The sequence below is a fragment of the Boleophthalmus pectinirostris genome, unplaced genomic scaffold (genome assembly GCF_026225935.1).
Source record: "Boleophthalmus pectinirostris isolate CB_2022bp ecotype Guang Dong unplaced genomic scaffold, ASM2622593v1 HiC_scaffold_6, whole genome shotgun sequence".
In the NCBI taxonomy this organism is placed as follows: Eukaryota; Metazoa; Chordata; class Actinopteri; order Gobiiformes; family Gobiidae; genus Boleophthalmus; species Boleophthalmus pectinirostris.
In genome coordinates this window covers 35,066,085-35,093,337 of record NW_026571447.1, presented here as the reverse complement: position 1 = coordinate 35,093,337, position 27,253 = coordinate 35,066,085, and the positions used below count along the sequence as shown (strand labels likewise).

General features: G+C 38.8%; 1 protein-coding gene across 2 annotated transcripts in view; it reads right to left on the bottom strand.

Annotated features, from left to right (window-relative positions):
* LOC110159127 (WD repeat-containing protein 26) overlaps positions 1 to 27,253 on the bottom strand; it is a 39,237-nt gene that overhangs the window by 9,259 nt on the left and 2,725 nt on the right. For both annotated transcript variants that reach the window (XR_008633452.1, XM_020923685.2), the window contains exons 2-11: positions 19,240 to 19,339; positions 17,053 to 17,109; positions 13,770 to 13,906; positions 11,146 to 11,243; positions 9,861 to 10,017; positions 8,693 to 8,831; positions 7,748 to 7,888; positions 2,862 to 2,981; positions 1,422 to 1,567; positions 483 to 691 (exon numbers count right to left, since the gene is read on the bottom strand). Coding sequence is in view for 1 of the 2 variants with exons in the window: in XM_020923685.2 (XP_020779344.2) it covers positions 483 to 691; positions 1,422 to 1,567; positions 2,862 to 2,981; positions 7,748 to 7,888; positions 8,693 to 8,831; positions 9,861 to 10,017; positions 11,146 to 11,243; positions 13,770 to 13,906; positions 17,053 to 17,109; positions 19,240 to 19,320 (1,285 nt within the window). In the remaining variant the exon portion in view is untranslated. The remainder of the gene's footprint in view (positions 1 to 482; positions 692 to 1,421; positions 1,568 to 2,861; positions 2,982 to 7,747; positions 7,889 to 8,692; positions 8,832 to 9,860; positions 10,018 to 11,145; positions 11,244 to 13,769; positions 13,907 to 17,052; positions 17,110 to 19,239; positions 19,340 to 27,253) is intronic.

Below are 27,253 nucleotides of genomic sequence, written 5' to 3'. Positions count from 1 at the left end.
CATGTATACGAGCAAAATAGATAGATACATTATTGATCCCGAAGGATATTCCAAATCTGTCTTGTCTGATCCAATTTTAAGGCATTTTATTGTCAGAATCAGAAAGTGCATTACCAGTTGTTAGCTTTACCTTGACGGCAAAACTTAACTCTGAATAATTAGGATCCTCACATAAATTAAGTGAAACTGCAAACAAACTAAATTGGACCAATTCAGTTTTTCTTACGTTTTTAAATGTGACAACAGTAAATGATTTGAGCAGTTGTGTTGCTTGCATCACTTCTTCAGATATAATTGAGTTTTTTCCAATCATTGAGATAAAAATTATAAATATCAGGTGTCACATTTTGCCTTCTACTTAATTGACTTCAAATAACTTACTTTTACTTCAGATATTTCTTCGATTACAACTTCATGCTTCTACTTCTTCTTTATAGCATTATGTTGAACTTTATAACACTTGATAAATTCTCTTGTCTTGCCTTCGCTGCCGCTGGCGATGAAGTCCTCGTTGTGTCCCCCGAAGCAGGAGTGGATGGTGTAGAAGCCCTGGGTGACACCCTGGTACTTCCTCAGCAGCACCCGGTCCTGCAGGTCCCAAAGGTGCACGCCCTGAGTCGCCACGTTCAGCAGCGCCAAGCGGCCGTTTTTAGAGACGGTGAACGACATAATGGGATGGTCCTCTTGCACTCTGAAACACAAAAGCCAAGTGTTGATTTGAACAGATGGAATTTTTATGTTGATAATAAGTAACCTGGCTGATGATAGGTCAAAGTATGTCTGTTACTGTTTGTTATGGTTCTCCTGAGTTTTTTTTTTTTTTTTTTGCTCCACAATGTTAATAAAGGGTCAGTCCATATGAAAATAGCTGCCACCTCAGATTTGGCTGAAAAACTTTCTAAAAATTTCTAAAGCACTGTAGCCACAAATCTCCAATTGTCTTCTCTTATAACAAGCAAATAGTGTTTAAGGCTATTAAAGGTAACTGAAGTCCCTAAGCTCCACCAAAAATTACCTGTGAGCTCATTTTCAAAAATTCGGAGCGGCAACCATATGTGAGATTTTGCGGGCCCACAGCGCCAATATTACCAGACAGATACCCAATCTGTGACCAAGAATCTACAATAATACACATGTTCAGCTTCCTAGCTCTATTTTTCATGAAGTTATGGTCTCTCAAACATGTTTATAAATTAAGGATTCAGAAAAAGTGAGCACGGCCCCAAAATTTCAATGGGCCGTAACTGAGGAACGACTCAAGGGACTGAGCTAAAATTTGAGATTCTTTCATTTGGTGATTTTAGAAATTTTTAGAAAAATTTTCTGCCAAATCTGAGATGGCTCATAGGGGAGATTTCTTGAAAATGGCAGATTTCATACGGACTGACCCTAAAGTGGTGGTAGTAGTAGGAGTATCTCACATGTTTCTGTCAGTGAGGTCCTCAAAGTTGTAGCCTCTGATTCGTTGGTGAGTGTCTGAGGCTAAAACTGTGCGTCCGTCGCTCAGACACCACAGACACTGCACCCGCACCCCCTCCCAGGAGTCCAGCAGGTTTCCATCCAGGTCCTGAGAGTGACAGGAGAGGAGGAGGAGAGATACAGGGGAGAAAGAAAGAGGGAGTGGAGCAAGAGAAAATTGACATTAACTTTAAAATTGCAAAAACTGTAGTGATTATTCATTCAGTGGCCAAACTTTACCATCGACCCCTCGACCGAAGACCAACATTCATGAATTAATTGTTCTGAAGGAAATAGTTCGGAATTAAATATTCCTTGACTTTACATTTTACCTTTGCTCACTTTTTGATCAGAGACACAACGTATTTACATCGACCGGGCTACCAGATTTTTGTCATGTCTGTTAGTCATTACGCCACGGACACAAACACGATCCAAACTTTTTTCACAGTGGTTTCGATGAAAATGAAAGTAACTGGAGAATTCTCATCACGCTTTAAGGAATGTCGGAAAGAAATGAAAGTGCTCTAAATATTTGAGTGCAGAGAAACAAATCTATTACAGAGTGTCTCAATCTTTTTTAATTGATGAATCTCTTTCTTTTACAAAATATTATAATATTATGAACAACCTGAAACTTTAAGAAAAATGCAATTTCAACACAAAGTTTTAACATGAACTTGTCTGCAAATAGGAATAAGTCCATTTTTGTTGTAAAATCCTGCACTCGGCTCCACTTTTCTCATGTTGGACATTTTTCTGATGAGGGTGTCACGGTCAACAGTCAAAACGATCGTCCTTTAAGAGCGTTTGGAAAGAGACAAGTCTTCATTTGTGCTGCTCTGGTGGGAGGGGCCACGTACAGAGACACTGGAGATGCTGCTGTGATAAACACCACAGAAAATTACCAATATTTTAATAGAAAATATCATTAATATATTTTAATAGAAAATCAGCTGAGGGCCAGATTAAAGTTCTTGGAGGGCCGGATCTGGCCCCTGGGCCGTATGTTTGACACCTGTGGTTTACATGATCAAGGAATAAATTAATTCGGCTTTAAAATCGGAATAAACCACCCACTTACATTGGAATACGTTTAATAATCATTTTCATTAGGAATTAAGTGTTTACATGGTCTTTTTAAAGCGGAATTCATTTTTATTCAGAATGTAAAAGTTTTATTCCGAATTAAAACTCTCATGTAAATGTGACAAATGAGTTTCTACTACACCCTGCTAGATCCCGCTGCCCCACTGTGGCACTGATATTCCCAGCGACCTCCCATCCAAGTACTAACCAGACTCAGCCCTGCTTCGACTGTGCTTAGACTGTACTGACCCCCGGTGGCAGAGTGCATGTATCTGTACCTCATAAACACTTCAGAGCAGATTTCTGATACTCACACATTGGTAGAACTGTCCACGCTGCCCCCCGGTGACGAAACGCTTGCCGTCTGGGTTCCACGACACGCTGGTCAGACTGTCCTCGTGAGACTGAGACATTTTGGTCCGTAACTCGCCCGTCTGCTCACACAGGGGGAGAGAGATTACATTCTTAGATCACTTTCAAAGGAGGAAAAATTTGTATCTGGCAACCGAAAATGAAAAGCTCATTCTGCTTTCTGGTCAGTTTAACAATCAGGACTTTTACATAATCATAAAATGCTTTCACAGTTCTTAAAGCTGCACTTTTCAGGTGAGGAGCCAACATGGGTCTGTCTTTTTTGCATTGTCTGGAATGTTCCACAGTATGACATTCAAAATTATGCAGATAACCTGGATTTATTGAAATACGTGCATGATCTGATTGCTAAAGAAATATTTGGGCTGATAATCATCTGCTTGTCTCCAATGGTAACATATAATTTATATGCCAAACTAAAGCTGTGCAATTAAAATGAATTTTGATCATGATTTTGATTTGTGTGATCTCAAAACTCACATAATCGAGTTGAAACGAGCTTAACAAAGTTTATTTGGGATATTTTTTTATATAAATAAGTATATTTATTTTATTTTTTTAAATGTAGAGATTGTAGAACAGCTGGATATATAGTTTATTTTAGATACTTTTATGTTTTTCTGTACCTTATTTTTATTAACTATATTTTATTCATTTTATGTTTTTACATTGCAAAACTGCTCTAAGGTACAGATTTGTAGCCTGTATTATTATTTGTTAGTTGTTACTTACACTGGATTTTAAGATGAGCATGATGGCTCAGAGTGTGGACTGACTCATTTCTGTGGCCACAAGTCTTCCCTATCCACACAGTTTTGAGCATATTTGTTTACGTTTTATAGAAACAAAACTTAAACCACATGGTTAATTTGCATAAATTAAGTGCTCAAAAAACAGCTCGCTTTTGTGCACTGATGCGGTTCAGCTTCTGTTGGACTAAAAGACACAACTCAGTGGAATATGAGTGTGACAGAGGGGTGTTCTGCTGATGATGAGTTTGTTCTGTTCTTCTATCACGTTGGAGATGATTCATGTTAAGCTTTTCAGAGATTATACGGTCGATTATGCGTACGATCATACACATAGACTGTTTATATGAATGGACATATATTCTAGCCTCTTAGCGTTTTGGCGCTGAATTAGCCTACTTTGCATAGAACTACATCAGCGTATCAGCGTTTTCAGGCGTCCACAGGGTGCCGGATCAGATTCGTACTCAAATGAATCCGTGGGAGCATGTGGCACCAGATCGTTCCGTCTCTGGAGCTGTTTTCAATCGGTTTAGTGTGGACGAACACTGCATCCACAACGAAAACAACTCAAACATGTACTAGTGTGACCAGAAAAGTTACACAGGGCACCTTTAATACATAATACACTTACAATGTCGTATTACAATGTTTGGCCTGGTGCCTTGTGGGTAGAGAAGGTTTTAATATTTTGTCCTAAAACAACATCATCTCTTTTTCCTTCTTCTTAATTCACATTTCTCTCATTTCAAAGCCAAAAGCAACAAGTACAAACAACATGATTTTGTGTCTAAACCAGAAACTGAATAAATGCATGAAGAATGAGATCGGTGCTGTGACGCTTCGAGAATAAAAGAGTGAGCGGTTTGTGGATGAAGTGTGGACAGATGGGACACCATAGCCACATGACAGGTGGTTGGTGGAGAGCTGGGGCGCGTCCCATTTCTCTGCACCAACTCCTCAGAGCCTCGATTCCTTCACTGTAAACCCCCACAGCCCCGAGGAAAGAGGCGAGAGGAAGCTTGTACGCTACTGATACTTCGTCATCAACATCCCCTGGGAGTGTGATGCTAACTGTAGGCTCGGCTCTGTCTCAGTTTTATTAGAAAATTGACTTAACTGGAACTACAACGGGAGAGATGATTCATAAAAACAAAACCACGAGCGCTCGTACTCATATTGTGTTTTTTCTTTTTTTAATCTATGCATTGTTCCACCATTAGAGGTCACTGTTGGGCAATTTACTTTAAAACTGTAATGTGTTATTTATTATGACTTGTTACTGTCATTTCAGAGTAATTTGTTACATTACAATATTAGTGTATTTAAAAATGTAAAATATTACACGACTATTGCAGCACTTTTAAGTTACTCTCACCAAAATAATGTGTGAAGATGCTGAACTTTTGCGCCGTATATGGACTAAACCAGGACTAAACCAGGACTTAACCAAGGACTGAAACAGGAAGACTGAAGCAGGACTAAACCAGGTCTAAACCAGGTCTAGACCAGAACTGAAGAAGAGCTGAACCAGGACTGAACCAGGACTGAACCAGGTGTAAACCAGGACTAAACCAGGACTGAACAAGAGCTGAACCAGAACTGAACCAGGACTAAACCAGGACTGAACCTGGACTGAACCTGGACTGAACCAGGACTGAACCAGGACTAAACCAGGTCTAAATCAGGTCTGAACCAGGTCTAAACCAGGTCTAAACCAGGTCTGAATTGAGGACTGAACCAAAGACTGAACCAGGACTGAACCAGGTGTAAACCAGGTCTAAACCAGGACTAAACCAGGTCTAAACCAGGTCTAAACCAGAACTGAACAAGAGCTGAACCAGGACTAAACCAGGACTAAACCTGGACCAGGACTTTGAATCTAGGACCGCCCCCGAGAGAACCCGTGGAGCAGGTGTCCGCAAAGCTCGATCGGGCATCAGCTGCGATTACCCCGTGAGGTGCCTGATGGTCTACGTGGGCGCTCCTTGTTCGGAACTGTAACGACGGCATTTCACCGCTGTTGATATCGCGACGATTTTAGCAAATTTTTACGAAGAAAAACGAAAAACCCACCATTTCAATCCGGGTAAAAAAAAAGCAATGTGACGTGTTAGTGACATTTGTACCGAGTAAAATATTACCATTTTTTCCCTGTAATGCCGAACATTACTGCGTTACAGAAAAAAACAACGCATTACAGTAACTCTCTACTTTTATAACGCGTTACTCCCAACACTGTTAGAGATACATGTTGAACACCCCCAGCACGATGCCACTGCAAAGTATCAATTGGCTCTCTGCTCAGACTGACAGCCGAGGAAACAGGAGGCAAGTGCAGAGAAATGGGATGCGGCCCAAGACACAGACAGCCTTTGTTGTGAATCAGGAATAAATCAGCACTTGGTAACTGCAGATTTGAGCTTCGTGAATTTACATCTCAAGGCTGGATTCTTTAAACTGTTCACTTCCAGCAGGTTTTACATTTGAGGCGCAGTAAGAATGAAAATACTTATATCCACTAGCAAAGGGGATAGAAAACATGTTTGAATGTCCACTTGATGTACACACACGTATGTTTTTAGGTTTAAAGTATTGTACAAACTCATTCCAAACTTTGCATTTGGATTTCTCTGTAATTTTCAGTCCAATAAAAACACAAAATAAAAATGTTTGTGGTTCAGGCACCCTGCTCTTTATGCCTGAAATATGTCTGTTTATGTTTTCAATAAGATGGAAGAAAATAGAATCAAAAATCAAGATCAGTCAATATGGGGAAAAGAAATTGTGATTCTTTTTCTTACCATATCGCCCAACCCTTTTTCTATTCATCAATGATATTGTGTGTCTGGGTCTCTTTAAAGGGTCTACAGTAAATCTCGAGCATGTTTTGGACTCTGGAGGAAGAAATTCTACTATTTTATGTGTTAAGACTATTTTCTAAGTCTTGGTTATGTTCATCAGTCAATATCAATATTCAAATCAATATAATCAATATTTAAAGACATTTTTATTTTGTTTGAAAAGACAAAATAAAATAGAATTGATACTGATTATTATTATTATTATTTTTTGCCATATCGCCCAACCCTAACCAGATATTAATCATTATATTATTAGTCATTTGAGCAGGACAACAGGACAAACAGATTATATAATATTAAATAAACTACTATTATTAAAACTTCTATTTTATTAAACATGAAAAAGAGTGTTATAGCTGTCATTCTGATACTGAAACCAGTTTACATGCATCACAAATTTTGGACTTCCGGTCATTGCGTAATCCATACTGGGAAGGATTTTCCGAAAAAGTGAGCATCAATCCGCCATGTTTGTTTTCCCAGTGGGATGCGTCTATTGACAAAGCAGATCTTTTCAGGCCTTTTAACCATTTCACTTTTGTTTCTGGTTCTGATATTGTCATATTTTAGTTTTGGGATTCGGACATCGTTAATTGTGTGGTTGTTGGATCCTAACAGCGGAAAACAGCTTGAGAAATTTGTTTGTGAACTCCATAAATGCAAAAGGGAATCAGATGTGTGTGACTGCAAACCTCTGTTCAAACTGTTTCCCTTCCCAACGGAATTGAAAAATAGTGAAAGGTGAAGGCGATGGGCAGAACTGATCCACAGGAAGGACGAAAAAGGGTAACCTTTGGCTGCCTAAGAAATCATCCCGAGTTTGCAGCGAACATTTTGTATGTGGAGCACCAACAAAGCAAAACCCCGATTCCTCGCTCAGCCTTGGTTATGAATTTAAAAAGTCAACGCCAAAGAGAAAGACACCAGCTGTTCACCAAGAAACACCTTCCACTGCAAAGAGACCAAGACGTGATGTTGCTGTAAAACCACAAGAACAAGAAAGTGCAGCTCAGTCTGTTTGTCTTCTGTACATCTCACTTAACAAACAGGATCTCGCTTTGATGACGCTCTGCATTTATGGAAGTTTTTCATCCGAACTTTTTCCGAAGACAGTAATTGAAAAGACTCTCAATGTACGAAATCGGTTCTATCCAGTAGTTTAAAGAAACATTAATAAACGTGATATATTCCCGGGTGAATGAGCTGCTGCGTTACCTGCACGTTCCACAGCCACAGTTCGGAGCAGTCGTCGGGGCCACAGGCGATGAGGTAAACGTCGTCAGGACTCCAGGACAGATATGACACGCCGTACGCATGACCCTCCAGAGTCTTCAGCATCTTCAGACTGTGAGTCTCCTGCCACACAAACAACAAACCGACTATTATAACACGTTAAACAAGACAAGAATGCATTAAAGAAGACAACAATAACATAAGTAAATCACATTGCCAAACTTCATCGTCATTTATAAACCACAATACTGATCTTACAACAGTTCATGTGTGACTCAACATCTTAAATTTTCAAATAATTTTAACTGAGGAGACATTTTCAGAGAACTCAAGCCTCAACTGCAGCATTATTCAAACATGCACGAATTAATCAAAACACAACTTGAGTGAATTAATGATAAGAAAACACTTGCAACAAGGTTAAAAGCTCATTAAAGTTGATTTTGCATAATATGTCCCCCTTTCAAATCAGTCAAAAACCAAAAACATTCTATTCATTAGGTCTAGATTATCATCAAATAATATCAAACTACTAAATACCTTAATCCGTACTGCTCATAAAGAGATCCATGTTGTGATTTTAAGTAGGAATGCACCGATATGATCCTGGTATCGGATATCAGCACTGATTTTGGTGGATCGGATATATATCAATATTGGTTCAACCATATTCCATTTGGGCCAATAAACTTGTTTAATTAGATGATTTATTGGTCAATGTTGGACCAAAATGTCTCATAATATTAAACTTTTTACAAAGCTGTTCTGTTATTACAAAACACATGTGGATAATTTTTTACCTTATTCTGTTTACGTTTAAAATATCGACATTGGTATCAGAACAGAAAAACCTGGATCGTCTCATTTGAAGTGGTTTTGACACATTTAGGTCTTTCTTTGCCCAGAGTAAAGAGATGCTCGGCTCACCAGGTCGACCTGCCACACGATGACGGTTGTGTCTTTTGAGCCTGTGGCCAGTTTAGTTCCGTCGTTGGAGAATTTACAAAACCAAACCTCGTTACAGTGTTCAGTCAGGATCTGCTGAGTGTAGCACGGGAACTGCTTCCTAAAAATAAAAAATAAACAAGGATTACTTATATAGTTATCAATACATGTATCAAACAATAGGTCATATGTAGTAGTGAGTAAGCTGAATATTAGAAAATGACTGGAGCTCAACAGAAACATTGATTTTTCCCATAGATTCTTTCAAAAAAATCTAATATTAGGAATTCAAGAGACTGACCAGTTATGTGATGACTAATATCCATAACTTGCATGTTCAAAAAGCACATTTAAAGCGCAAGATTTGGCCAGACCAGACCAAAGACCAGACCAAGTTTTCATAATAACTGCAGTTACTTGTTGCAGGTGTGGTCGAGCAACAGAGTCCTGAGACTAGACGCCAGAGCAGACCAGATCAGAGACCAGAACAGAGACCAGAGCAGAGACCAGAGCAGAGACCAGAGCAGAGACCAGAGCAGAGACCAGGGCAGAGACCAGGGCAGAGACCAGGGCAGAGACCAGGGCAGAGACCAGAGCAGAGACCAGGGCAGAGACCAGGGCAGAGACCAGAGCAGAGACCAGAGCAGAGACCAGAGCAGAGACCAGAGCAGACCAGAGCAGAAGACCAGAGCAGAGACCAGGGCAGAGACCAGAGCAGAGACCAGAGCAGAGACCAGAGCAGAGACCAGAGCAGAGACCAGAGCAGAGACCAGAGCAGAGACCAGAGCAGAGACCAGAGCAGAGACCAGAGCAGAGACCAGGGCAGAGAGAGACCAGATCAGAAACAAGAGACAAGACCAGAGCAGACACCAAATTAGAGACCAGAGACGAGACTAGAGACGAGACCAGAGATCAGAGACCAGAGACCAGACCCGAGACTAGAGACCAGAGACCAGACCAGAGAAAAAAAGCAGAGACCAGAGACAAGACCAAAGACGAGACCAGAGACGAGGCCAAAGCAGAGACCAAAGCAGAGACCAGAGACTACAGCAGAGACTAGAGACCAGAAAGCAGAGACCAGAAAGCAGAGAGCAGAGAGCAGATCTAGTTTTCATATGATTATAAAAACAGATAGATCTATTAGAGTTACCGGCTGCAGGTGTGGTCGAGCAGCAGAGACACAGAGTCCAGTCCTGAGACCAGTTTGGTGTTGTGGTACAGACAGCGCTCCCTCTGCAGCTCCACGGCCTGTTTGAGCAGAGTCTGGAGCCTCCGAGGGGGCAGCATCACCGAGGGGGGCAGGTACGCTGTGGACACAAAACAAATCTTTATAAAATGCTTCACAATCATTATTAAAGTCCCTCATTTCCATACAACCACACACAATCATCCAACACACACACACAGGACACAGTCAGAAATCTGCTTGCTTTTACAAAAACTTGGCACTAGATAACTTTTCTGGTGAAGGGGATTTCATGCTCGTCCCCATGGAGATGTTATTGCCTTGCCTGGAATGTTCCTTGTTGTGACATAAACTTTGTCACACCGGTTTTATTTTGGGCAGGCATCTTTGTTAGTGAGACGTGTTTACCTTGACATGTTTTCGCTGTGAGCTGCGAGCTGTGAGCCATCCTCAGAGTTGTCACCGTTCTTGGTGGTGATGTGTCAGACACACATTTTCAGCAGTTCATATTAACCGAAAAAATGACTATTCGACTACTACAATAATCAATTGTAACAGATCTAACTATAGGCACAACCTGTCCTGCATTTTTGGGAGAACACAGGATGGGAGAACATACAAACTCCACACAGAAAGGCCCTTTTCGCTGTGAGCTGACGGTACCACCCACTCAGACACCATTTTATCAGGATTATTGTGACACTACTGTTCAAATGTTTTAGAACACCACATTTTTACCAATTGTTTTTACTGTTTACGGTTTAGTGTTGACCAAAACGTATTCTAAACTTTTGATTCATGAAAGTGTCCACCTTTGGCAGGTATAACAGCTGAACACACTCGTGGATTGTTCTTTTTACAATAGAAATCAAATATTCTTCAGAAAGTTCTTCCCAAGTCTGTCGCAGAAGTTCTCATAAATGTGTGGCACTTGTAGGTTTCTTGGCTTTCACTCTTCTGTCCAGTTCATCCCAAACCAGCTCCATGAGGTTTAGGCCTGGACACTCCATGTTTTCAAGCTTTACCATCTTGTTCTTTTTTCCCAAGGTAGTTTTAGCAGAGCTTGGACTTGTGTTTTGTATCTTTTATCTTTTTTTAAAACCTCTGTCTGTTCAGTATTTACCTTTACACCATTTCAAGCTCTTCATTAAACTTGCATGACTTGAATTGCAATAAATAACTGGAAAAATTAGTGTAGTGTTTGTAAACACAACCTATTGTTTGTGTCGTGTAAATCAGAATCACTCACTCTGTAGTTTGTCCAGGAGTTTGGTCCGAGACGCGGTGCCTTTTCCCTCCCAGTCGGCTTTGGCTCGGAGGTCCTCAGCGTGACTGCACATCAGGTACCTGCACAATACAATAAATACAGAGTTTATATACCTTTTAGGACCTGTACTATATGATACACATAACATTTTAAGATCAGTGAACTGAACCAGAACCAAACGAAGTGTAAGTCGAGCAGGAATATCAAAATTACTGGGTTAATCTTTATTATTATGTTTTAAATAATTTTATTGATTTTATTTATTTATTTATTGCTATTTAATGGGTTTTGCTTTTATTTAACTTCTCTGGTGTCAGTGTTTTAGGGCTGGCTCGGTTAAATTGAGCATACTCATGCTCTGTTGTTTTATTTATTGTCATCTGCACATCTCTATGCAGCACTTTGGAAACTGTTTTGTTTACATTTCCATGGAAACAAGCAGAAAGAGGCCCTCCTCCTGGGCAAATAAGAGTCAGGTTTGTGGAAATGCAAGTTGATTCAGAGTAAGAGACAGAAGACACATGTTTTCTGTGTTTTTCAGTGCAACATACTCAGCCAGATTTCTTGCAATCTTTTAGCTACAAAATTAGATACCGGCTTTAAGTCATTTTAATCCTATCTATACTCCAAAAAAACCCAAACAAACAAACAAACAAACAAACAAAAAAAACATGTATGACGAAAAATCTGTTTAAACCATGTTAACTTCACTTTCTTACTTTCTTTCACATGTATTAACAAGGGTTATGAATGAACATTAGGAAATTCCATATTGTTGTTGTCATGGTGTCAATATTTGTCAATCATGATGTTCTAACCCAGGACTAAACCAGGTCTAACCCAGGACTAAACCAGGTCTAACCCAGGACTAACCCAGGACTAAACCAGGTCTAACCCAGGACTAAACTCGGTCTAATGCAGGACTAAACCAGGTCTAATCCAGGAGGACTGACAAAGTTTTTAATTTGTCCAGCTCCTAGCACTTTGAGGACAAACTGTTCTCTTTCTGCCCAGTTTCTCTCATCTTAAGTCTCACAAAAAGTGCCCCTAAAGTGCCCTGTATTACTCAGCCCTGCAGCTACAGTGACTCATATTTGCCACACTTTAAAAAAAAAATCTTACTACTATTTTCAACAGGGCTCCTCAAACAGTCGCCCCCGCTGCACCAGTGCTCAGCATTTAACACCAGAGCCCTTCATTTACAATGTGCAGGACAACGTGTTAGCAGTGATATGGCGGTGAATAATATATGATAAATGGATAGAAGAATATATCTGACTCTATTGTGTGTTACAGTGAATAAACCTGCAATGGGAAAGGAAATGTGCATTAACTTCACTAAATGTATGTAACTTTCTGGAGGCGGTATGTCACCTGCTGACCCTGCACAGCAAGATGGAGTTTCGAGATATTGTGACTTCACAAACTCTTGAGAATTGGCAGGCTCCCAGGCCAAGGTCAAAATGCCAACTGACATACTTCTGCCTATTTTGGTGAAAACACAGACTAGTTTGTGAAAAACATGCAGAGTGAAGAGCTTTGTGCATTTGTGAACAGGGAAGATGTCTGTGCTTTGTGCTGGATGTAACAAAACTTTGATTTTCCGACTTGTTCTGATGTTGTGACGCTTCGACCAATCAGATTCAAATACTCGTCACGACGTTCCACCTTTTCCCAGTCACGTCCAGCGAGTCCAGACTGATAATGTGTAGAACTCAATGTATGACACACACATCACACCTTCATGATTTCATGGAACATTCTCCATGGATATAGAAAAGTTTTACTCTGTAGCCAACTGGAAAGATTATGGCCAAAGAACAAAATTTCCATGGGAACAAACAGGTGGAGGCTGCCTCCAGGCCAAATAAGAGGTTTGTTGAGAAAACAAACACATGCTTTTATATTAGTGTAACTGTCATATCAGTTATTGATGAAACAAGCTCCAAGGTAACGCTGAAGGAGGGGCCTGAGACTTTGAGAAAGTCAGCTTTCCTCTGGCTCAAGACAACAACAAACTGCTCTGAGAAGGGGATTTTGCTTTACTCTTCATTAAAAAACAAATGTGCAATGACATCTTTCTGTTTTCTACTACAGCTGCAGGATTTGGGAAAATATGCAAGTGTGATTTTTCTCTCCTGCAAGTTATGTTTCAATAATAGTATTCTGTTCAAAGAATGAACAAAAATACTGAAATCTGAACTGACAGACTGATACAAGAATCACATTTCAGAACATATTTGTTCTGAAAACTACAAGGTTAGCAGTTTTTATGCAAAATAAGATATTTAGCATTTTGTGGAGGAAATTGTGGTACTGAAAAAAACAACAACAGTGATTTGTAAAATGTTTTTGATTACATTTGTTTCTTTTGCAATTAATCTTGCAGCCTAAATGGTTGCTGTTAACTGGAAAACACTTCATGACATCACAAGGAGCAATTTTGAGCTTTGGAGATGCAGACAGATTTACTCAAACATGTGTGAATGAAAAAAAACACAACTCCAGGTCTGTTATTGATAAAATATCAACATTCTAACATGATTTAAAACACACAAGAATCAATTTTACATAATATAAGAGCTTTAATATTAGTTGTGACTGACCCGCTGAGCACGTGTATCCTCTCAGTGTTGTACTTCAGAGGAGTGAGCTCGGCCCTCAGAACCTGCAGAGCCTCCAGAACCTTCCCGTCCTCCAGGAACTCCAGGTACTTCTGCTGCAGCAACAGGAACTTCATCCTCTGCAAACGCACACGGACACAATTCAAAAGGGGTTTACATTCAAAGAGTAGGTCACGATAATTACTGTTCATGTACAAAAAAAATCCTTCTGTCTCCCGGAATTGAACCAGATGAGCTCAAGCCACTGTCATTGTTTTTTTTTAATATATATGTCTATCCATCTATCTTAGTCAATACATGATAGATGAAACAGTCATGTTTGAGGGTCAATATTAATCATGGGCACATTTTTACAGTAGCAGGACATTTTTGGATGTTTTTCTGTACAATATAAGTTTAGGATAAGGTTAAATTATGAACTTAAATTATGAATTTGTTACTGAAATGTTGCTTTCTGCTTATCGAGCATATAGAGAATTGGACTAAAGGACTGTCAACCATAGCAATCGACTCCAGTCAAATGAAGCTCACTGAAGCCACAATTATAGGAGTGAATTCGAAGCCGAATTTCATATTAAGAATAGGAATTTATTTAGCAAAATAAAAACACCAGGATTATGTAGAGCTGGTTAATACGAACATTTCAAAACCAACACAACGATGCTCACTGCAGCGGTTATAAAGAGAGGGACAATTTTTCTATGTAAAAAGTAAATTAGATCCGGGTCAGTGGAGCCAGAAGCAGCCCCATGCTCAGTAGTAGATAACGGGTTTACCTCATGTCTTATTTATTTATGTTATAATTTTTGGTGTTTTGTTTCTTAAGACAATTATCCAATCAGAAAGCAGAACAAGCCATAAATGAGTCTCTCGTTTGGGTTGCCAGTTCCTACACCTAAATCCAGTCGGTTTAAACCTAAAAGGCGTCTCTCTGATCTGAATCATCACTATCTAAACCCCAGTACCTACAAACAATCATTAATCAGGGCTAGTTTTACAGCTCAGTGAATTCTGGAGGTTTCATTTGAGGCTTGAGCTGTCGATACACTGAGAATGTGTCTTTTATCTGCAGGTTAGGACAGTGGCAACCAAGGTTCAGTTGTGTTATTTTGTCCAGTCCAATCCACTTTATTTCTACAACACATTTTATAAAGAAAGACTGTTTCCAAAGTGAAATAAACCTATAAGAATAAATATCTTGTTGTGGAAATCTTGTTGTGAATCATTTAATGTATGCAGATGATTTGGTTTCAGTTTAGTTTTCAGTCCGAGCACCACTGGTCTCCAGCAGCTACTTAACATCTGTTCATCTTACAGTGTGGAGCATGATCTAAAGTATAATGCAACCAAGAGTCTGGTCATGATCTGCAGGGCCAAAGAAGATAAGCACATGAGATTTCCTGACTTTTGCCTGTCAAATGTTGTGTTGTCTGTTACAACAAAAATTAAATATCTCGGGCAGATCATCACTGCGGACATGACAGATGATGATGATATGTATAGACAGTAGGGATGGGCATTCGATGAAATTTTCTTAATCGATCGTCCGAAGAATTAATGATCGATTATCAATTAATCATTGACGTTTTTATATTAAAATTATCATCATTATTATTACTATCTGCACTAATCTGCATAAATAAATTCAACTTGACGACATATAAACCATAACCACTCTAGAGCCACATCAGCCCGTTTGACATTATAATATGTTTAATTCAGTTTTGCGCAACTCTCACAGAAACAAAACTTAAAACTGCATCACTAATTTGCATAAACTAAGCGAAGATAAAAATACAGCTCTTATGTCGCTGATGCGGTCAACTTTCTGTCGGATTAAAAGACATGACTCAGTGGAATACAGGTTAGTGTGACCAGATTTGCGTTTGTCAAAACTTTTTCCCACTGGACACCGAAACATATGTGCTGCTTTATACACTGTGCACATGGACTCACATGTCCCGACCGGAACGGAAAGCCTGGAATTTCTTGTCATCATCGTTAAATACGCATATGCACTTCAGTACGTTGCAGGTGGACTGACTGTTTGTGTCTCGCTCCTTCTGAGTGCAGAGAGCTACTTGTACGGACCTCCGTTTGGTCACACTACCCACAGCAACCTACATTTGGTTTGTTGATTAAAATTAACATAATCGATGAAATTCTTAATGATCAATTATTGATTAAATCGACTAATAATGCCCATCCCTAATAGACAGTGTAGGATGCTCTATGCTCAGGCAAATACTTTTATGCGTAAGTTTGGTTCTTGTACAAATGAAGTAAAGTTGTTATTGTTTAAATCATGTTGTTCACCGTTGTACACAGCTCACCTCTGGACTAATTATAAAAAAGCCAGTTTGCAAAGACTGCAGGTGCCTACAATGACGCTTTACGGTGTTTTTGAGGAGGCCACGATGGACGAGTGCGACTGAAATGTTTGTTACTGCACGAGTGAACACTTTGCAAGCTGCACTAAGAATTTTAATGTACAGTTTTATCTGCAGACTGAACAAATCAGACAATTAAATAATAATGTCACTCACAAATCTGAGATTCAGTGCAAAAAGATATCAGTCCAGTATGTGGAGACTAGGGGTGTGCAAAAATATCGGAATATCGATATATCGTGTCGTTTAATGTGATGATACAGTATTGATATCGTGGGCTACTGTATCGATATATCACCAAGAGTATTTTTACGTGTGTTTTACTAAATTATTTTGTTACAGTGCTACAGTTTTGTTGCTTGTGGAGTGAAAGGAAACTCATTTATGCAACACATTTGACATTTTGACACTGTTTTGAGGATTAAAATGTTTGTGTTTCATATGAACTTTGCACAAGAAGTGGTTTAACAAACACTTTTAGTATCACAGCCATGATTTAGCCTTTATTTTTTATTGAACTGTATCGAATCGATTTGAATTATATCATATCGAATCGAAAGTGCACTGTATCGGTATATGTATCGTATCGCAGCCTGTGTATCGAGGTATGTATCGTATCGGCAACTCCTTAATGATACCCAGCCCTAGTGGAGACACTGGTGTGGTTGTCTTTTAAAAACATGAATGTTTATTGTGTTTGTATCGTCACTGTTCTTGTCTGTTTTATAAAATGGACCATGAGTCTGGAATAATAAAGATGATGATGATGAAATAAATAAAATCAATAAAACAAAACAATAATAGACACAGAGGACCCCACAACTCTCGTGAGAATAAAAGTGGGCTACACCGTACTTTTTTTAAATGTTACTTACCACAATAGCGCTGGGAGAATGCATCAGCGCCTTCAGCTCGTTCAAGTCACTCTCAGCCTGAAAGAAACCCCAAAAAACTAACAATTATTTCACCTTTCATTTATTTTATTTGTAAAGAAGCAGTCACATAACACAACACGACAACAGAACAGATCATTTATCGATTCACCCTCCGTGCAAACACATGGCCGTAATTCACAAATATCGGCACGTTTGGACGCATCATTAATCTCCACGCGGGCAGGTTAATAAGAGACAGATGTTTGGTTCAAGGTGAGACATAAAAATCTAAAAATAACATCACATGACTTTGACCTAACAGAGCAAGGGCATTGTTCTCCCTGATGTGATAATATTATTTCAGTTTCAGTCATATCTCGGGGCTTTAGGACATCGCATTCTTGTATTCGTAAAGGTCTCATATTACGCAAAAATAATTTCTTTAACTGTTCAAAAACAAACCTGGGATTGTGTTGTTTCTCCTCTGTGTTTTTAAAGTCCATGCGCCTTCACTGACTCATCATAAATCTCATAAATCTGATCATTTAGGTGGTGAAATCTTCTCTTATTAATGATAACCAGCTTTGATTCTAGTTACTATTTTTAGTCCGGTTTAACTGCGTCAAAATAATCCCCACTGTTCTCAGCAGAGGGCGTGTTTCTGTCGTTTGTACAATACACACTTACTGTCAGTGTTGGGGAGTAACAGATTACATGTACCGGAGTTAAGTAATCAGAGTACAAATTATGAGTAACTGTATTCAGTTACAGTTTCAGTGAGTGGTAATTGGATTACAGTTACTTTGTTGAAATAAATGGATTACACGGTGGTGTTTTCCTGTTTTCACATTCTGGGCTAAACCAGGACTAAAACCAGTACTAAACCAGGACTAAACCCGGACTAAACTAGAACTAAAACCAGGAATAAAACCAGGACTAAACCCGGACTAAACTAGAACTAAAACCAAGACTAAAACCAGGACTACACTAGAACTAAAACCAGGACTAAACCCGGACTAAATTAGAACTAAAACCAGGACTAAACCAGGACTAATCTAGAACTAAAACCAGGAATAAAACCAGGAATAAAACCAGGACTAAACCAGGACTAAACCCGGACTAAACAAGAACTAAAACCAAGACTAAAACCAGGACTAAAAACAGGGCTAAACCAGGACTAAAACCAGGGCTAAAACCAGGACTAAACAAGAACTAAAACCAGGACTAAACCACGACTATACCACGACTAAACCAGGACTAAACCAGGACTAAAACCAGGACTAAACAAGAACTAAAACCAGGGCTAAACCAGGTCTAAACCAGGACTAAATCAGGTCTAAAACCAGGTCCAGGTCAATATGACACCTAACAGTGGGATGGACATACTTTAAGGCAGCAGTGATCTCATATAAAAATAATTTCTCTATCAATAATATTTTTAATCTGGTTAAATAAAGTCTGGGCTTTTTATTTCTTTTAGCAGAGAAAACACCTCATGTTAAGATTTCCTAGTATTTGATTCTTTACAGTAAAACAAAAGTCTGTTCATGGAGACTTGAGCTCAACAGACAATTTGAAGAGAACAAACATGAATTTTCAGGATGTGGTTGGTACGTTCATGTAGTTTTAAAAAACATGACAATATCAAGTAATCCAAAGTATTCAGATTACGTTACTCACTTTAGGTAATTTAATGGATTATGTTACAAACTACATTTTGGGGTATGTAATCTGTAATCTGTAGAGGAATATATTTTAAAAGTCACCTTCCCAACTCTGCTTATTGTTGACTATTACATTTTTCCAAGGCCTTCGCAGTGAAATTAGACAGTTTTGACATGTTTAAATAATGATATAAAAATCACCGCGATGATTTTTATGACTGTCATTAATCAAATTTTGAGTAATCGGATATTGTTTTTGACCTGAGCGCTACTTTTTTCTTATATATATCATTATTTCAAGTTACAACACAATATTGGGAGTATCAAATGTATTTAGAAATGCCAGAAAACGCATAATAAATAAGATCTGAGATGGGAGCATGCGCATTTACTATATTAGGAAAACGTGTGGGAGGTTGCAGGACAATTGTGGAAAGAAAACTACGTCAAGAAATGCTTATTATAAAAGAGAGAAACATCAACACATGTGAAATTTGATCTACCACCAGGGGGCGCTGCTCACCTTGTCCCACTCTCCCTCCATGACGTGGTTCCGAAACTTTGTGGCTGAAGGATGCTCCAGTCGACAGCCGGACTCCTGCATCAAGAGGTCCACCGTCTGACTGCAGGGACAAGAATCACATTTTAATACAAGAGTTTTTAGATGATACTGTCGAAATAGTAACCGTAACATGATGCTATCTGCTCATTTAACATCCGCAACAGAAAAAAAAAATATATCCAGTAAAGGGACAAGACACAATTCCCACAAGTCGAGAAGAGACACGAGACTGGGTCCATGAGAACAAAACAAGACGAGATTTTGATGTAATTTATAAATAAATTGCGTAATCTAGTTCATAATTTTGGCCTAACATTTTAGTTGTTTTTGTCATTTTATTAATTGGTGATACACGTAGGATTCGGCAGCATCGTAGTCATTTTGGTACAATTAAAAAAAAAAAAAGTCTGCTACTTGCTGCTTGCTTTCCATTTGCAGCTATCCATCAGAGGTACTGCAAACTTCACAACTCTTTGTTGTGAAGACTTTACGACAACATTGTTTTAGGTGAATATTGAGATTTAAAATGTCCAAAATATAACATAATGATCCATGGGTGTCACACACTCAAGTACAATAAGTCTTCTTTAAGTAAAATCATGGACCATTACCCTTTAATTAACTTTCAAAACATTTTATTTTTATGTTTAGTTGCTTTTAGGTGTGGGTAGGTTGTGGTGGGCATGTTCCACCAGAGGCCCCGAGGAAAACCCAGGATGAGAACAAGATAAGACGAGATTTTTATGTAATTTTGGCCTAATATTTTTGTTGTTTTTGTTGTCATTATATTTATTTATTAACATTTTATTAATTGGTAATACATGTACAAAAAAAAAAAAAAAAACTCTGCTGCTTGCTACTGCCATTTGCAGCTGTCCATCAGAGGTTCTGACAACTTCATGACTCTTTGTTGTGAAGACTTTAAAGCACCATTGTTTTAGGTGAATATTGACATTTAAAATGTCTAAAATAAAACATAACAATCCACAGGTGTATATAAAAATAGCAACAAACAAAATAGGTATTTTTTTTAAGTAAAATCATGGACCATTATCTTTTAATTATCTTTCTAACTCAAAACATTTTATTTTTATGTTTAGCTGCTTTTAGGTGGGAGTTGTGACGGGCATGTCCCACCCAACACCCCGAGGAAAACCCAGGACGAGAACAAGATAAGATGAGATTTTGATGTAATTTGTAATAAATAAATTGTGCAATCTAGTTCATAATTTTGGCCTAACATTTTTGTTGTTTTTGTTGTCATTATACCATTGTGTTTTGGAAATAGATCCTCTCAAAAGGTGTAACTCACCAACACTTATTCCTTTTTTGTCCAATCAGAATGTCCACTCCTTTTCGAGAAATGTGCTTTTCTGTTGTTTACAATGTGTATGTAGTATATATGATTATTTTTTCTCTCTTGGCACAAACTCAAAATAAAAAACAATCAACCAATCAATGTAAAAACACATGGGGGGAACATCACAAGATCTTTTTCATCTTGTGAGCACAGTCTTGTGACAGTTTTATATCACAAGATCTTGTCCCATCTATAACATCCAAACAACCACACTAAACATTTTCAGGAAGATTTATTTTACAAATACTGCAACCTCACTTAAACATACACACCCATTTAAAAATTTAACAATAGATTTTTAACAGTTTTCCCCTCTAAACACACAATATTAATTATAGTAAACAACCGGGTGCAAAATGTATGCTTAAAAACTGCTTATTTGTCAAGTTTTAGAAGTGAACTAAAGTGCACTTCACGGCCATATTGTCCATCTCTATATCAAAGTCCAGTCATAACCTTTGCGCATCTCCTCTGCAGTGTCTGGCTCCGAACCACTTTATCTAATGTCATTTCCAGTGAAAACAGCAGCACTGCACAAAACACTGGCTCTGCACTCCAAAGTTTTGCTGACAAAGTTAGAACTCGACTAAAAACAATATATAAAGTTAAGTCTGGGGTCAGTTTGGTTTAGTCCTGGTTTAGTCCTGGTTTAGTCCTTACCAGCTGGACCTGGTTAGTTGTAGATACTTTTTGTGGTCAAAGTCAAATTTTATTGAGATTTTTTTTTCTCTCTCTTTAATTGCTTATTTTCACGACGCCAAATTGCCAATCAACTCCCACTGACTACGGCCACCGCTCTGTTCTGTACCAATTTTATTTTACTGATCAGTGATACATGTAGGATTTTGCAGCGTCTTAGTCATTTTACTACAGATAAAAAAAGCCTGCTGCTTGCTACATCTTTGCCATTTGCAGCTGTCCATCAGAAGTGCCGTCAACTTCACGGCTCTTTGTTGTGAAGACTTTACTGCAACACTGTTTTAGGTGAATATTGAAATTTAAAATGTCCAAAATATAACATAATGATCCACGGGTGTCATAGACTCAAATACAATAGGTCTTCTTTAAGTAAAATTATGGACTGAGGAAGTTGGACTGCAGATGGCGCTGTCATTCTGCCTCCTCCGGTAGGAAGACAGCGCCAAAACCTGTTTAAATCAGCTGAGAGACATGCCACAGCAACATCACGTGACCACTCTGAGGAAGACCGCTAATGAGCAGTCGAAACTGTCAGGTACGAAAACAAACTTGGTCTGAAAACATAACCTAATAACAGCAATTATCGGAAGACCAAATGAACCTCATTAGACTAAACTCATGGAACATTATCTTTTTAAAACTCAAAACATTTTATTATTTTGGGTGGGAGTTGTGGCAGGCATGTCCCACCAGAGGCCTCGAGGAAAACCCAGGACGTGCTGGAGTCTCTGGGCTGGCCTGGGAAGTGTCCGGGGTGAAGGAAGTCTGGGAGTCCCTGCTTAGGCTGCTGCCCTGGCGACCAAACCCCGGATAACGCAGAAGAAAATGGAAAGATGGATAGTTGCTGTTAAGATTACAGTTTTCTCAGATTTTGCAGTGGTGCTTTTGATTTTTGATGCTTGATTGTGATATACTGTGCATCTCACTTTAGAGTTTTCTTAAATCTTTCTCTGTGCGTTTCATACCTGCTGTGATTTGTCTCTGAACTCCTTCCATTAGCATAATAACGTATATGGATGATTTCACTTCAGCCAATTTGCCAAATGACTCTAAGTGCAACGTGATTAGAGGCGCGGTGAGGGCCGTCCGGACGTGACCCCGGAGGTTGGCGGTAATTAGCATGTTAGCTTTCACTTTGGCGTTGATATACAGATGAGGTAGGCCACTGTTGTTGCGGCTGAAAACAGGAATTACTGGAGAAAAGTGCCTACTCATGCATCATTATGTGCTCACAAGAGGAGTGCCAATGACTGTGTTCATTCACCTTTAAAAGTCTATTGTCTGAGAATGATATCATGGAAATATTTTACACAATGCACATTCACAAAACGACTGGTAACACTTAATTAGGTTTAAAACAGGCCAGGGTGAGCTGCCATTTCTTCTGCGAGAATTGCCTCATTTTACCATTTTAATACAAAAAAGAGCTTACATAGCCCAGTGAGTTTTATCTGAACAAGTCTAACCACTTAAAAACCTTGAAAAACTTTTGGTACTGTTAATTCCTGCTTAATAACAGTTGTTTCTTCATGTAGTCTGCACTGACAACACCAAAGGATCATGGTCTATGTAGTTCCCTCTGTTTTTTAGCGAGAGGTGCACCATGGCAAGTTTATTTATTGTATAGCACAATTCATACACAAAGTAATTCGAAGTGCTTTAAAGATTAAGAAAGACACTGAAATCACAAAAAAGACCTAAAAAAAGAAAAGAAAAAAAAAGCAAACCAAGAAAATAAAAAAATAAAAAAAATTATAATAAAATAAAATAAAAAAAAATATATGAAAAAATTATGAATAAAAAATAAAAATAAAATAAATAAATATATAAATACATAAAATATAAATAAATTAATATATAAATAAATAAATAAATGATAAATAAAAGAAAAGAAAAATAAGAATAAAAGACAAAAAAGACATAAAAGCAAAAGGTAATTCGATATGTTGTGAGTAGGGCTGGGAATCATTGAGAAGTAGTGGATACGATACATATTGTATACGTATCTCAATACAATGAGCTTTCGATTCAATATGATAAATTTCAAATCAATTCGATGAGGTTCAATAAAAAATAAAGTCTAAATCATGGCTGTGATAATGAAGTCTTTGTTAAACCACTTCTTGTGCAAAGTTCATATGAAACACAAACATCTTAATCATCAAAACAGTGAAAATGTGAAATGTGTCACATAAATGAGTTTCCTTTTTCTAAACAAGCAACAAAACTGTAGCTATAACGAAATAATTTAGTAAAATATACCCAAAAATACTCCATACAGCAGCCCATGATATCGATATAGTATGATCACATTAAATGATACAATATATAGTGATATTTTGATATTTTTGTACAGCCCTAATTGTGATGACCCATGATATTATTGTGAAATTTTTGATGATACGATATTGCGATATTTAGGTTACTCTTATATTATAGATTATAGATTATAGATTGATTAGATTAGATTGCTCACCTCACGGTCTTGTTACTATGACGTGTCTGGTCATCTGATTTAAACAGACTTTGCTCTTTGTGTTGTAAGTGTTTTGTGTTGCATTTTTTGTATGAAGAGCGCTCTATAAATAAAGCTTAATTGATTGACTGATTGACAGACTTTGGTGCTGTCTTCCTGCCGGTGGAGGCAGGACAACAGCGCCCTCTGCAGTCCGACTTCTTCACTAAGTAAGTTATAAAATGGCGCAAACAACATTTGGAGAAAGGACAACAAACAGACTACAAACTAGGACTAAAACAGGACTGAGTGTTGGGACGGGCCCGAAGGTGTGCCCGTGACCCCTCCCTCTTTCTCAAGTCCAAGATTAGTCCTGGTTTAGTCTTGGTTTAATCCTGGTTTAGTCCTGGTTTAGTCCTGGTTTAGACCTGGTTTAGACCTGGTCTAGTCCTGGTTTAGATCTGGTTTAGTCCTGGTCTAGTCCTGGTTTAGACCTGGTTTAGACCTGGTTTAGACCTGGTTTAGACCTGATTTAGTCCTGATTTAGTCCTGATTTAGATGTGGTTTAATCCTGGGTTAGACCTGGTTTAGACCTGGTTTAGTCCTGGTTTAGTCCTGGTTTAGTCCTGGTTTAGTCCTGGTTTAGACCTGGTTTAGACCTGGTTTAGACCTGGTTTAGTCCTGGTCTAGTCCTGGTCTAGTCCTGGTCTAGTCCTGGTTTAGACTTGGTTTAGACCTGGTTTAGACCTGGTTTAGTCCTGGTTTAGTCCTGGTTTAGACCTGATTTAGACCTGGTTTAGACCTGGTTTAGACCTGGTTTAGTCCTGGTGATGTTCAGTGATTTAAAAGTCTGGACTATAAACCGAGACGAGGGGGCCTTTTTTACTCTCACACACCTGGATACTGTCTTAAAGAAGTCGGGCTGCAGATGGCGCTGTTGTCCTGCCTCCACCGGTAAGAAGACATCGCCAAAATGTGTTTTAATCAGCTGACCGGACACATCACGGCATCAGCATCACATGACCACTCTAATTTAACGAATTTAACAAGCCTCAAATGCAGGATTACTCAAACACGTGTGAATCAATCAAAATACAACACTGAGTCAGCGAATGATGAGTTAACACGATTAAAACATGATTAAAAGCTTTACATCACGTCCCCTTTATCAGCAAAATTATAAGTGGTTATCTGTAGTTCCCTTTTTTTGCTGCTCTGGTCCAAAAATAACTTAAAGTGTATTTTTTATTAGCGGTGATTAAATGTGGTTTATTCGGGGTCATAAATATTGAGCGGCAGAAGCTCAAGTGTGATACATGATGATTATAATTCGTGTGACAGATGCTGAGTAACATCGGCCATAACATCAGCAAGAAACCAGGGCTAAAGGAGGACTAAAGCAGGACTAAACAAGGACTAAACAAGGACTAAACCAGGACTAAAACAGGGCTAAACAAGGACTAAACAAGGACTAAAGCAGGACTAAACAAGGACTAAAGCAGGACTAAACCAGGACTAAAACAGGGCTAAACAGGGCTAAACAAGGACTAAACAAGGACTAAAGCAGGACTAAAGCAGGACTAAACAAGGACTAAACAAGGACTAAAGCAGGACTAAACCAGGACTAAACCAGGACTAAACAAGGACTAAAGCAGGACTAAACCAGGACTAAAACAGGGCTAAACAAGGACTAAACAAGGACTAAAGCAGGACTAAAGCAGGACTAAACAAGGACTAAAGCAGGACTAAACAAGGACTAAAGCAGGACTAAAGCAGGACTAAAGCAGGACTAAACTAGGACTAAACCAGGACGAAACCAGGACTAAACTAGGACTAAACCAGGACGAAACCAGGACTAAACCAGGACCAAACAAGGACCAAACAAGGACTAAACAAGGACTAAACAAGGACTAAAGCAGGACTAAACCAGGTCTAAACCAGGGCTAAAGGAGGACTAAAGCAGGGCTAAACAGCAGGACTAAAGCAGGACTAAACAAGGACTAAACAAGGACTAAAGCAGGACTAAACAAGGACTAAAGCAGGACTAAACAAGGACTAAAGCAGGACTAAACCAGGACTAAAGCAGGACTAAACCAGGACTAAACAAGGACTACAGCAGGTCTACACAAAGACTGAAGTAGGAACAAACCAGGACTAAACCAAGACTAAACCAGGTCTACACAAACACTGAAGACTGAAGTAGGAATGAATCAGGACTAAACAAAGACAAAACCAGTTCTACACAAATACTCAAGTAGGACTGAACCAGGACTAAACCAAGACTAAAAAAGGTCTATATAAACAACAAAGAACCAGGACTAAACAAGGACTAAACCAGGAGTAAACCAAGACTACATCAAGACTGAAGACTGAAGTAGGAATGAACCGGGACTAAACCGAGACTAAACCAAGTCTACACAAGACTGAAGACTGAAGCAGGAATGAACCAGGACTAAACCAAGACTAAACCAGGAGTAAATCAGAAATAAACCAGGACTAAAGCAGAATTTAACCAAGACTAACCTAGACTAAAGCAGGACTTAACCAGGACTAAATCCAGGCTAAATCAGGACTAAATCAGGACTAAACCACAACTAAACAAGGACTAAACCAGGACTACACCAAGACTCAAGACCAATATAGAAATAAACCAGGACTAAACCAAGACTAAACCAGGTCTACACAGAGATTGAAGACTGAAGCAGTAACAAACCAGGACTCAACCAAGACTAGTCAAGGCTAAACCAGGACTAAACCAAGAATAAACCAGGTCTACACAATGACTGAAGACTGAAGTAGGAACAAACCAGGACTAAACCAAGACTTAAGACTGAAATAGGAATGGACCAGGACTAAACCAAGACTAAACCAGCTCTACAGTAAAGCTAAACCTGGTCAAACCAAGAATAAATCAGAAGTAAACAAGGACTAAAGCAGGACTTAACCAGGACTCAAGACTAAAAATAGGAATGAACCAGGACTAAACCAAGACTAAACCAGGTCTACACAAAGACAGAAGATTGAAATAGGAATGAACCAGGAATAAACAAGAACAAAACCAGGATTAAACCAAGACTAAACCAGGTCTAGGGAAAGACTGAAGACTGAGGTAGGAATGAACCAGGACTAAACCAAGACTAAACCAGGACTACACCAGGACTAAACACAGGACTAAACCCAGGACTAAACCAAGACTGAAGACTGAAATAGGAATGAACCAGGACTAAACCAAGACCAAACCAGGTCTACACAAAACAAAAGACTGAAGTAGTAACAAACCAGGACTCAACCAAGACTAGTCAAGGCTAAACCAGGACTAAACCAGGACAAACAAGGAGTAAATCAAGTCTAAACCAGGACTGAACATGGACTAAAGCAGGATTAAAGCAGGAGGGAACTGCAGACCAGAACTAAAGCAATACTAAAGTAGGACTGAAGCAGGACTAATCCAGGACCAAACA